The 13673-nt window shown below is 37.7% G+C and overlaps 2 protein-coding genes across 2 annotated transcripts in view; both read left to right on the top strand.

Moving 5' to 3' along the window:
- The first annotated feature begins 2213 nt into the window (after window positions 1-2213).
- Window positions 2214-5814, top strand: LOC143029104 (uncharacterized). The gene is made up of 3 exons (XM_076191535.1): window positions 2214-2327; window positions 4159-4300; window positions 4670-5814. Exons 1-3 carry the CDS (start codon window positions 2214-2216, stop codon window positions 5680-5682), a joined length of 1269 nt encoding a protein of 422 aa, XP_076047650.1. The 3' UTR covers window positions 5683-5814.
- A 590-nt stretch (window positions 5815-6404) lies between these two features.
- Window positions 6405-13673, top strand: part of LOC143029096 (serine/threonine-protein kinase pim-3-like) — a 9235-nt gene continuing 1966 nt past the window's right edge. The window contains exon 1 of the mRNA XM_076191523.1: window positions 6405-6441. Within this exon, the coding sequence (XP_076047638.1) occupies window positions 6405-6441 (37 nt within the window). The remainder of the gene's footprint in view (window positions 6442-13673) is intronic.

The raw sequence follows: 13673 nt of genomic DNA, 5'->3' as shown, positions 1-13673 counted from the left end.
TGGAAGTAGGTAGAAACAACTTTGCCAACCGTGTAGTTAATGAATGGAATAAACTTCCTGCACAGGTAGTGCAATGTAGTTCAGTTCGAAGCTTTAAGAATCATTTAGATAAATACCTAAGTAAGATGCTGTAATGATTATAATTTATCTTATATTATTTGTTTTTGTTTTGTTATCATTTGTCCGTCTGATTTTCATTTATTATTAGTTATATATCAATTTATTATTATTTACTATTTACCTGTTTGTTTATTATTTTAACTATACCTATGCATTTATTTATGTATTTCATTTGTTATTTACATTATTATAGTTTTTATTTATTATTTTATTATTAATATGATTTTTTTTTTTTTTTTTTGCAGCCGACCTAGATATGGATCAAAAGGTCTCCTGTCGGCATGCTCCGCCTTTGTAATCCTTTGTAATTACCACCTATCATCTTCATCCATAAAGTTATCTAACCTTTCCGTAAAACAACCAATAGTTTCAGCGGTTGGTAGACCAGTTCTTGCCTATTTCCTTCTTAATTAAATCTAAATTTGTCCAAGTCAAATCCATTACTGCGAGTCCTGCCCTGTTGTCTTAACATGAGAACCTCGTCTGCACCACCCTTGTTAAAACCCTTGATCCACTTGAACACCTCTATTAGATCACTCCGCACTCAGTGTCTTGAACCATGTAACATTATGGTTATTCTCCCCCCACACCGATTCTAGTGAATTGGTATCCATTCTATAGGACGGAGACCAAGACTGTACCGCATAGTCAAGGATGAGTCTAGTTAACGCCAGATAGTTTGATAACTACTTCTGCACTTTTATTCGTAACTGTCCTAGCAATAAAATCTAATGCTCTGTTAGCTCTATTCCTGGCTCTAATGCACTGTTTCCTGGATTTAAGGTCCAGACAAACCAGGCACTCGCACCTTCCTTCCCTGACTATCCCAGGCCTTCCACTACGTGTGCCTATACATGTGGAAGAGGATGTTCCGGCTCCTGCAAACGACTATGACTATTAAGCCCGATATCCAGCTCAGTCCGAGCTTCGGTGGCAAAACACACCTCTCCCACTAAGGCCAAGAAAGGAAGAAATGTATCCAAATAAAATAAATTAATACATGAATGCATGAATGAATGAATAAATAAATAAATAAATAAATACATAAATAAATAAATGAAATATAGAAAAAAAATCATCCAGTGGAATTGCCGAGGTGTTAGAAGTAAAGTAAATGACCTATCTATTTTCAACTCTATAATCAACCCCTCAGTTATATGTCTACAGGAAACATTCCTGAATCCCAGTGTTCAATTAGAGCTGAAAAACTTTACCATCTATAGGAAGGACACGTTTGTGCCTGGAGGGTGGGGGGGAGGTCGCTGTTGCTGTCAGGGCGAGTCGAAAAGTGCCCCCGCCCCCCCACACACACACTACCACTACCACCACCTTCCACATCTGATGGTCACTAGCACGATTCACATGTAACATTCATCCACAAAACAACGTTTATACACACATCATTCATACACACAACTCATGATAAATAAATCATGCATAAGAAGTACATTAGGGCGAATTTGCTTTAGCTTCTTCTCACCAAAAGTGCCGCCCCCCAAAAATGTGCCGCCCTGGGGCATTGCCCCCTCCCCTGCCCCTCCCCTTGTCGGGGCCCTGGTTGCTGTCAGCGACTGCCTTCCCCAAGCGAAGGTGCCACTATTCACAACCTTGGAGGTAGTCACTCAAAACTAAAATACAGAATATACTTGCCTCCATCTGCTCCATAAACTTACCTCCCGATCAACCATTTCCGCTACAGGAGGTAAATAACTTTACAAGACAGCTGCCCCACCATAAACTCATAGTCGGAGACTTTAACTCCCACCATCACATGTGAGGGAGTGATAGAACATGTGCTCGAGGGGAGTAGATGGAGGCAGTTCTGAACATCAACAACCTGGTCCTCCTAAACACTGGCGATCCCACTCGTGCAGACAATGCTAAGGGAACTTTTTCATGCATTGCTTTATCCATATCATCTCCATACTATGTCTGACGACATAGTATGGACTACGCATGACGACACCATACTCAGCGATTATTTTCCAGTCATCCTAAAAATAGGGGGCGACCACGTTAAGGCTGCTCCAGCCTATGGAGACAACCCACCCCCTCCCTGTCCCAAATTCATCATTACGAAAGCCAACTGGGAAATGTATCGGCGTACTACTAACGTCAACACCACAAGGAACAATATAGATGACAAAGTAGTCAATTTAACACTATCCATTTGGAATTCAGGGCATAAGCACATACCAAAGACCTCGGTATTTCACAAGCATAGAGTTCCTTGGTGGACATCAGACTGCAGAAAAGCACTTTGCAAGCGGAATAGGGTTTACCGAACTTTTAAAAATAACCCATTTTTACTCAATTCGATTACTTTTAAAAATGCGCAAGCAGAGGACCATAAAATCATTAAACAGTCCAAGCTAAAGTCTTGGCGTGATTTTATTTCGAGAATTAACATGGACACCCCTCTAACACAGCTTTGGTCAGCCGTCCAAAGAATTGACGGCAAGCATGCATCTACCATAAAGACTTTGACGATAGGAACCATATTTATAGATACGCCCACCGACATCACAAACACAATAGCAGATACATTTACACAAACAAGCGATACAGATAATTATTCATCAATATTCCTACAGCATAAAGAAAGACTGGAAGCAGAGCCACTGATCTTCCGCACACATACACACCACAAATACAATACTCCCTTCCAACTACACAGGCTTTAAGCTCGTGTAGAGGGACCTTTGCTGGCCCGGATGAGATTAGGTATGAGATGCTGCAATATCTAAATTCAATCTCGTTCAACAAATTACTGGAGCTGTACAGCGAAATTTGGATTAATCACGACTTCCCAGAAACATGGAGACATGCCCACGTCATACCTATTCTCAAAAAGGGAAAGGACCCAAAGAGTCCTTCCTCTTATCCCCCTATAACGCTTACCAACTGCTTATGCAAAGTAGAACGTATGCTCAATAACAGATTAAAATACATACTCGACTCTCAAAATTAAATAGTTCCTGCCCAATGTGTTTCAGGAAATATCGAAGTAGTCTCGACCATTTGGTCAACTTAGAGCATGATATTCTTTCAAGTTTCGAGAAGAAAGATTTCCTTGTAGCTTGCTTCTTAGATTTAGAAAAAAGCCACGACATGACGTGGAGATGTGGTGTCCTCGAAAAACTCTATGCACTAGGCCTTGAAGGAATATCTCTTTCATTAAAAACTCTTTACTAGAGCGAACATTCTCCGTCAAAATTCAAGGTTGCTTTTGATCAGTATGCATACAAGAAAATGGCGTATCATAGAGAAGTGTGTTGAGCCCTATATTATTTATGTTGTTTATTAACGATATTCTACCTGCTTCACCCCGGAACCTTAAATACTCATTATACGCTGTCGACGTCGGAATCTGGCACTCCTCATCGAACGCTAGTTTTTCCGGCTCTCGCGTACAACTTGCCCTGGACTCGCTCCAGGAATGGTCCGACGAATGGGGGTTTGAGTTTTCGGAAGTAAAGTCAACAGTGGTTGTATTTTCACACAGAGCCCAGGCAGAAATCAATCTGCAATTACGTACATGGAAATCCTATCCCAGTACAAAATTCAACCTTTTTCCTTGGCCCGAAACTGGACTCCTGGTTCAACTGGAAGGTCCATGTAAAGTACCTAGTTGATGCATGCAACAAGAGACTTAATTTGCTGCGGAAACTAACGGGCACAAATTGGGGAACAGATAGGATATCTTTGCTAATAATTTATGAGTTCGGCAACAACAACCACGTTACAACACCTGGGCACCATCCAAAACAAAAGCCTGCGACTTGTGCTTGAAGCATTACACTGCACAAGAGTCGAGAGGCTGGAAGTTGAAGCCAATGTTCCCTCTTCCACTACAGGCGCGAACTTCTAACACTCCGCTACACCGCCAAAGTGCTTCGTATTCCACGATATCCCTGCAAGCTGGCGGCATCCCAATACGAGCATTTGACCAACTCCAGCCTTAATCCCTTTTCCATCAGGATTCGATCCTTGTGCGAGCAGTATTCAGTGCCACTGTGGGCTATTGAAAAATTGAAGACTTTCCAACCACCACCGTGGGAAAAGATCACCCTGAACGTCGGCATCAACAAAGACCTTCACAAGAAATCGTGCTCGGTGGAAGAACTCCGACAGAAGACCCTACAAGTCATCAACGGGCACACTGGCTCCGAGTGTGGTCGTAAGGTTATATAGCTCCACAACTTGGATGATGTTCAGATTGCCGGACCATAGGGGTGCCGGTTTAGTATGTGGCCTACCTTTTTGATGTGGCCTACGATTTTTTTTTCTCTGGTATATTATGTGGCCTACCTATTCGACGCACCGAGGAACGCGCCAAGCTTTGCAGTATATATAGTTTGTAATCTTTAAGTAATAACAGTTCTCCGTCTGTGATTCCTTTGTCATCACTGTTTAACAGAGGTACGTTTTTCAAATTTTACCATTACGTTTAATGTTGTTTTTTAAAGTGTAACTTACTAGTTTAAACTTGTTGCTATATTCTAATTATTTGTTTATATTTTTCATAATTTTTCATATTTCTTTGCAGTTAACCTTACCCATCCAGAGATGTTGCTCAGAGAATTTTATTTGACAATTGCTGCTAGTGATGAAAGTACAACGTCATTTTTACGAAAAAAGGGTGTCCTACAAGAACAACATATATGTGAGAAGTGTGATGGTCCCATGAGACTAGCAAACAAAAAATCCCGTGGACAAGAAAGAATGGTCTGGAGATGCAAACGAAAAGGGTGCCAGGCAACCAAATGTACTCGAACTGGGAATAAGTTTTTCGCTTATACAGATCTCAATGGTAAGTTAAATAGCAGCCTGTCATTGTACCAAATTTTAGAGTTGGTTTACCTGTGGACCCTTGGAATGGGAGTGGAGACAGTGCAAAGTATTACAGGAAGGTCTAAACCAACAATAGTAGACTGGTTCAATTATTGCCGTGAAGTGTGCTCTGCAATAGTTTCTGTTGAAAAGAGGGGTCAGATGAAGGGCACTGACTTTTCACCAGTACAAATAGATGAGGCACGCTTTGCTGGTCGCAGAAAGTACAATAGAGGTCGCATGTTAGACGGTGATCATGCACCAGAAGAAGAAGATGAAGATGAAATTGCTGAGAATAATCGCAATCATGGACGGAGAATCGATGGTCCATGGGTGTTCGGGTTGATTCAAGGACGAGATGTGAGGTACTTCTATGTGGAGAAGCGAAATGCAGAAACCCTTATACCAATCATCCAAAGGGAAGTGGAAGTTGGTTCGGTAATCCACTCCGATGAGTGGGCCGCTTATCGTCAACTACAGCAAGTAGGATTTCGTCATGCGACCGTTAACCATCAACACCACTATGTTGATTCAGCTACTGGCGTTCATACTCAAAAAATTGAAAGATCGTGGTTGGAAAGTAAAATAGACATTCTGAAGAAAAAGCGTGGAGTCCCTTTTCATCACTTCCAAGGGCATCTTGATGAATACTGCTGGCGGTATTCAAAGGGACCTGATGGCGACTTATTTTTATGCATTTTGCAGGATATCCGAGAAATTTTTGTATGACTTGTTAATAAATTGCTTTTTAATTATTAAATGAAAACATTTTCAAAGTATTGTTGTTTGTTTCAAAATTTTCCTGAGGTAGGACACATTCAAATAGGGTAGGCCACATACTAAACCAGTTTCAAAGAGGTAGGCCACATACTAAACCGGCACCCACAGGGTAGCGTTAAGGTAAGGAGCGTAACAGAATAGCTGCCACCCTTCATGGACCGAACACGAGACCCCCAATTGCCGGTGGGTGAGCTTACCGATTAATTACACTACTGTCGCCTCCAGTGATTAATCGCAAATATCACTCATAACTTTCCCTCTACCTCACTTTCCACCAAACACCCCAACCCCTACTCCCTCCGCCAGTATCAAGTCTGGGTGTGTATACCTCTATGGGATCTAACTCACTGCACCACCTTACATATCAGGGGTACTTGAAGAATCCTCCAGTATATTAGTGACGAATATGATTAGTAAACTAGTGATAGAAGCAGGAAACACCGCCTGTGCACAAGGGCTGCAACAAGATCAAATCTAATGTGTTATATTTCCATGGACCGCTCGTACGGAGATAGTTGTCAATTGATACTGATGATGCCATGCACACATCATATCATACCTTTGAGATATCCATAGGCAAAGGGAAGCTGAGACTCTACAATGTTTACTCTGCTCCAGGAAAAATCAATTTCTCCGTCCTCCCCCCACTCACGTCTCACAGTGTGATCTACATGGGGGACTTCAATGCCCTGCACTCTGCCCTAGAAGGTTCTGTTAAGCAAGATAAATCGCCTCACGGCAGCCAGAGCAGGATACAAAAAATATATCCACATTTATTGTAGATTTGTTAATCAAGAACTTAGGGGTGGAAGGTACCAAAACCGAATAGAAGTCCCTGGCGTCAGCCTTTTTTTTTTGTAAGTAAATTCGTCTACTATGGTTCAGTAATGCAGCATTGTAGCCTATGAATGATTCACCATGGTCTTGCCCAGTGTCAACGGAAATTTGTACTACAACGCCCCCAGAGCTCAATGCCCTCCAGCACCAGCAACAAACCAAGCCCACAGGATCACGAACCAGAAGTTAAACCAGAGCTTCCACATCTCTCTTTGTTCTGTGACTAATGACTTCTTCCGGACTCAAATTGACCTTTCCCTCTTTCCTCAGTAACTTTTCCCAGGGATTCCCATTGAACTTTCCTACTTCTCCCAGTGACATCATCCAAGGAGTCCCGATGACCTATCCTAATCTCCTAATAACCTCACTTGATAAGCAGTACAAGTCTTTCTGCAGACATTATTCTTCACTAGAACTTCGCCTACAGAAACCCTTCAAGATAGATAGTTATAGTTCTTCTCACCCTCTGAGAGAGGGAAAAAACTTGAGTTTTCGGTGTTTGTGTCAACAGTTTTATTGTACTGTTACATAGATTTGTTATAATCGTTGGCATTCATCATCGCCTATGACAACACCCTTTCACGTGATATTGAAATCATGAATGATCGATCATCACTGGTGAGAAATGTAGTAACACATTTGTAAATCACAACTAACACCACAGTCGGACGGAAGGAAGAGTTACATACATATACCAAAGGCTTTTCCCCCTTACACGGGGGGTAACCAAAAAGAAAAAGGCATAGAAACCATTCCCACCCATTCCATCCCCTACATATTCCACTCCCCTCCACCCTCCTCCCTCCCTCTCATCTTGGCACCTCCTGGATGACGGGTCACCCCTGTATCCTGTCCACTGCCCTGGGCCAGAAGTAGTGTCGCAAGACAGAAAGAAAGAGTTGAGTAAGCGAAACTATATATGTCACATAAGGGTTGGGGTAATGACGTTTGTTCTTTTTCAAGTTCCTTTCCTTTTGTAAGAGGTTGCTATTTAACACAGCACCCTCCTTCTACTTTGTACTACTGAAGAGGATTGAAGTGAGCAATCGAAATATTTAGTTTCGCTTACTTAACTCTTTCTTTCGTCCGACTGTGGTGTTAGTTGTGATGAATGATCATGTTCAAACCTTGAACAATGAGACTAAAAAGTTAATCTTGACACTCAAGATATTGAATATCAAAATAGCCAAAGCTATTAGCGTAGTTGACTTCAATCAAAATTGTTTACGTGAGAACCTGTGCCCAAGAAGTGTGTATATATATATATATCGTATCAGGACAATTTCCCCCGGAGGACAATTGCCCCCCGTAATCAATTGCCCCCTGGAACAATTGCCCTCTAGGACAATTGCCCTCTAGGACAATTTTCCCCGTTGTCAATTGCCCCCTAGGACATTTACCCCCCAGAAGACAATTTCCCCCGCTGACAATTCAACTAAACTTGTAAACCTACTGTAAACCTTGTAAACTTGTAAACCTACTGAATACCTCCTACGAAGTTTATTACTTCAGGTGATCTTTATTACTTCGAATAGCGATTGTGTCGTGTTGTGTACGTAATTGTACGTAATTACTAGGGCCCGGATTTCTAGCATTTATTCTATTATTGCTATTACGACTATAAATGCAAATAAAATTGTGCATTTATTGCAAAAAATTCTACTTTACTATATACGCTATTTTGACCAGACACAAAGGCAAAACGTAATCTGGAAGAACAGTATAAAAGAACCCACGATGGGCAAAATTTTCTTCTTTATGATTCTGACAACTCTGTTGGTGAGCGCAGACCAAGAATTCTAATTTTCGGAACATATAGAAATGTAGAAATGCTATCTTCTTCTCTTCATTGGTTTATAGACGGAACATTTAAAACAGTTCCTCAGATTTTTGCCCAACTATATACTATTCATGCTTTGCAAGATAGTCGTACAGTACCTCTGATTTATGCTCTCCTCCCCGATAAAAGCCAAGCCACATATACAACTTTTTTTACAAGAGCTGAAGAAATTAAATCCTAATTTATCTCCAGTCAGCATAATGGTCGACTTTGAGAGAACCATGATCAATAGTTTGCATGCTGTGTTTAACCGTACAAAAATAAAAGGCTGTTTTTTCCACTTTTGCCAAAACATTTACAGAAAGGTACAAGCTTCAGGCAAATGAAGGATCACGGAAAAGGTATAAAGATTGCTCCCAGCGAATAGTCGGTTTAGTGAACGATTACAACAACAGAGAGATTTTTTATTACTTAAGAGGAATTGCGTATAATCTAAGTTTTTAAACCAAACTAAGCTTATTTTCATTCTTTGCAACTAAATGTATTTTTACTCTTTGACTTTATAAATAAAGTTTTGAACAAAATTAACTTTGTACTTGTATTTATTTCAATTGTCCACGGGGGAAATTGCAACTAAAAGTATTTTCACTCTTTGACTTTATAAATAAAGTTTTGGGTAAAATTAACAGGGTACAGTCTGCGTTGAATCACAGTATCTTGTTCAGTTGAATTGTCAACGGGGGAAATTGTCTTCCGGGGGTAAATGTCCTAGGGGGCAATTGTCCCAGGGGGCAATTGACAACGGGGGAAATTGTCCTAGAGGGCAATTGTCCTAGGGGGCAATTGTCCCAGGGGGCAATTGATTACGGGGGGCAATTGTCCTCCGGGGGAAATTGTCCTGGAACCTATATATATATATATATATATATATAAAGAAATCACAAAACACACGTGATAAAATATTTTTGCAGAAACCACCGGGAAATTGAAAAAACAGATACCGAACGTTTTCGTCTATTTAGACATTTTCAAAGGTACAAAAAAGCAATACAGAAAGAAACAATAAATACATAAGAAGACAAGGATACTCGGAGAGGTCCCATGTTACATTTTATCACACACAATTTTGTCAATAATAAAATTGTCCAATTTAAATAAACCCAAACTCAAGTTCATGTTATTTCCAAAATTTCTTTTTATAAAACAAGATTCAATAATATTTCTTTCTATAATATTATTACAAGAAGTAATTATTTTAGAATTTCCCCAGTCAATATTATGACCATAATCCCTTTGGTGGACAAATAATCCACTGGACACTTGCCCCGTTCTAATACTATATTTATGTTGGCCTATTCTTTTTTCTAAGCCTTTGCCTGTTTGGCCTATATAAATAAAATCACAATTTTTACATGGTATATTATAAATACATCCTTCTTTACTTCTTGGGGAATTTTTAATTAACAAACTCTTAATGTTGTTATTATTTTTGAATACTATCTGGATACCAAATTTTTCAAAAATGCTAGGAAGATGGATTAAATTTTCGTGGTACGGAATTGTTAGCATATTTTTATAATTAAATTGTTTGACCTGCGACGTATTAAGAAAACATTTCCTGGCTTTGATTTTTGTTTTATCAACAAGATGTTTTGGATATTTTAAATTTTCTCCAATGTCATAGATGAATTGTATTTCTTGATCCAAGAACTCAGGGGAACAAATTCTATAAGCTCTCAGGAACATAGAAGAAAAAACTGACAGCTTGGATTTTTGACTGTGATACGAGTAAAAATGAATGTACGAGAGGACATTGGTCGGCTTCCTGTAAACGTCAAATTTAAAGTATCTTCCACATCGGTAAATATTTACATCTAAAAATGGTAACATATTATTTTCTTCAACCTCTACTGTGAATTTAATGGAATGCACCAAATTATTTAAATCTGACAAAAAAGTATCCAAATATTGATCATTAGGCCAAATGCATAATATGTCGTCAACATACCTGTACCAAACTGCATTAATTGGAAGAATGTTTGGTAATAACTCTTTTTCAAAAAACTCCATATACAAATTGCTAAGAATTGGAGACAGACAGTTCCCCATGGCCATACCAAATGTTTGAGTATAAAAGTTTCCATTAAATTCAAACTTAGAGTCTATTACACATAATTTGATTAAACTAATAATAGTATGAGCAGGGAGTGTAAAGTCATGTTTCTTTAATTCTTTTTTTAGAAATCCTAACAAATCCAAAACCGGGACTCGGGTGAATAAAGCTTAGAAAAAAGAATAGGCCAACATAAATATAGTATTAGAACGGGGCAAGTGTCCAGTGGATTATTTGTCCACCAAAGGGATTATGGTCATAATATTGACTGGGGAAATTCTAAAATAATTACTTCTTGTAATAATATTATAGAAAGAAATATTATTGAATCTTGTTTTATAAAAAGAAATTTTGGAAATAACATGAACTTGAGTTTGGGTTTATTTAAATTGGACAATTTTATTATTGACAAAATTGTGTGTGATAAAATGTAACATGGGACCTCTCCGAGTATCCTTGTCTTCTTATGTATTTATTGTTTCTTTCTGTATTGCTTTTTTGTACCTTTGAAAATGTCTAAATAGACGAAAACGTTCGGTATCTGTTTTTTCAATTTCCCGGTGGTTTCTGCAAAAATATTTTATCACGTGTGTTTTGTGATTTCTTTGCATAATGGATACCACGCGCCATCTCCGAGAATTTTCTTCATACTCTCCTGGACTTACACCTATTGTTTCTTCATTGTGCTCTTCTCTGATCAAGTCCCATAAACTGAAGCTTCGCCTTAAATTTCTGAAGAATTGTTTAGACGAACAAGTTATGCCCAAATCTATTCTCAACAATCGATTGTTGAGTCTACGCCAAAAACCTTTGGAGGATTTTGAAAGGATTACTTTGCAAAAGCATATAGATATTATGAAGATTGAAGTGAAGGAATCATTTTATATCACAAAAGAAAAGAAAGGCGTTTTTCAAAATTCTATTCCAAACCAGTGGAAAGTGAAATTATTAGATTACATATATGCTAAATTAAGGTTCGTTTGCCATAAAGTAGATGTTAAACTTAAAAAGAAGTTGAAACATTTGATTAATAATAGTGGTTGGAATAAGGATGCCAACCCTAATTTTGTTCTTAATTTATCGGACAAACCTTTGAGTGACGACGCGAAATGTGCTCTAGGATATGGTTTGAAATTCGTTGCCAATAATCAGCAAGTGAACTATGTAGATACTGCTAAGAGTTTTTGCAATTTGGAAAAATATAGTGATGTTTCAAATCAAGATATTAATATTTGTAAGGGTTTTGTGTACCATGCTTTGTCCACGCCATGCCCTCCAAGTGTTCCTAAACGTTTCTTCACTACTTTTAATAATTTAAAGAAGGATAAAGATTTACACATTACAAAGGCGGACAAAAGTAATTGCTTAGTCATCATGAACAAAAAGGATTACTTAGAAAAATGGAAATATTACTAAGTGATGAAGAGACATATGTTAAATTGAGCAAGAACCCTCTAGAAAATGTTAATAGTGAATTTAATAAGAAGCTTAAAACAATTTTAAAAGGTAACGACGAATTGATAAAAAAATTTGTTACTATATCTCCGTCACTTCCATACATGTATGGTCTAATTAAAACTCATAAAGTTAATAATCCAGTTAGGCCCATTACTTGTTCTATTGGGTCTTGCACATATAAGTTGTCAAAATGGTTAGTGTCTCTTCTTAGTCCTCTTGTTGGGACAATTTCCCACTCATATCAAAGATAATGTTGACTTAACCGAAAAGCTGCTTGGACATAATATCACATTTGATTTTAAGTTGGTTAGTTTCGATATTAAAAGTTTATTCACCCGAGTCCCGGTTTTAGATTTGTTAGGATTTCTAAAAAAAGAATTAAAGAAACATGACTTTACACTCCCTGCTCATACTATTATTAGTTTAATCAAATTATGTGTAATAGACTCTAAGTTTGAATTTAATGGAAACTTTTATACTCAAACATTTGGTATGGCCATGGGGAACTGTCTGTCTCCAATTCTTAGCAATTTGTATATGGAGTTTTTTGAAAAAGAGTTATTACCAAACATTCTTCCAATTAATGCAGTTTGGTACAGGTATGTTGACGACATATTATGCATTTGGCCTAATGATCAATATTTGGATACTTTTTTGTCAGATTTAAATAATTTGGTGCATTCCATTAAATTCACAGTAGAGGTTGAAGAAAATAATATGTTACCATTTTTAGATGTAAATATTTACCGATGTGGAAGATACTTTAAATTTGACGTTTACAGGAAGCCGACCAATGTCCTCTCGTACATTCATTTTTACTCGTATCACAGTCAAAAATCCAAGCTGTCAGTTTTTTCTTCTATGTTCCTGAGAGCTTATAGAATTTGTTCCCCTGAGTTCTTGGATCAAGAAATACAATTCATCTATGACATTGGAGAAAATTTAAAATATCCAAAACATCTTGTTGATAAAACAAAAATCAAAGCCAGGAAATGTTTTCTTAATACGTCGCAGGTCAAACAATTTAATTATAAAAATATGCTAACAATTCCGTACCACGAAAATTTAATCCATCTTCCTAGCATTTTTGAAAAATTTGGTATCCAGATAGTATTCAAAAATAATAACAACATTAAGAGTTTGTTAATTAAAAATTCCCCAAGAAGTAAAGAAGGATGTATTTATAATATACCATGTAAAAATTGTGATTTTATTTATATAGGCCAAACAGGCAAAGGCTTAGAAAAAAGAATAGGCCAACATAAATATAGTATTAGAACGGGGCAAGTGTCCAGTGGATTATTTGTCCACCAAAGGGATTATGGTCATAATATTGACTGGGGAAATTCTAAAATAATTACTTCTTGTAATAATATTATAGAAAGAAATATTATTGAATCTTGTTTTATAAAAAGAAATTTTGGAAATAACATGAACTTGAGTTTGGGTTTATTTAAATTGGACAATTTTATTATTGACAAAATTGTGTGTGATAAAATGTAACATGGGACCTCTCCGAGTATCCTTGTCTTCTTATGTATTTATTGTTTCTTTCTGTATTGCTTTTTTGTACCTTTGAAAATGTCTAAATAGACGAAAACGTTCGGTATCTGTTTTTTTCAATTTCCCGGTGGTTTCTGCAAAAAAATATATATATATATATATATATATATATTACAGGTGAAAAATGTAATCACACATTTGTCAATAACGCAGAAACCACTGTTGGAGTAGAAAAGACTGGAAACGGGG

This window comes from Oratosquilla oratoria, chromosome 1, assembly GCF_046742065.1.
Source record: "Oratosquilla oratoria isolate Oo_2021 chromosome 1, ASM4674206v1, whole genome shotgun sequence".
NCBI lineage: Eukaryota > Metazoa > Arthropoda > Malacostraca > Stomatopoda > Squillidae > Oratosquilla > Oratosquilla oratoria.
This window is presented reverse-complemented; position numbering and strand designations above follow the sequence as displayed.

What these genes read in the sequence shown, in the direction of transcription:
- LOC143029104 (XM_076191535.1), top strand. Translation starts at nt 2,214, where the DNA reads ATGTATCGGCGTACTACTAACGTCAACACCACAAGGAACAATATAGAT. An exon ending in AGCACATACCAAAGACCTCG is followed by an intron (nt 2,328 to 4,158) that starts GTATTTCACAAG and finishes GAAAAATTGAAG; the next exon opens with ACTTTCCAACCACCACCGTG. An exon ending in CACTGGCTCCGAGTGTGGTC is followed by an intron (nt 4,301 to 4,669) that starts GTAAGGTTATAT and finishes ATTTCTTTGCAG; the next exon opens with TTAACCTTACCCATCCAGAG.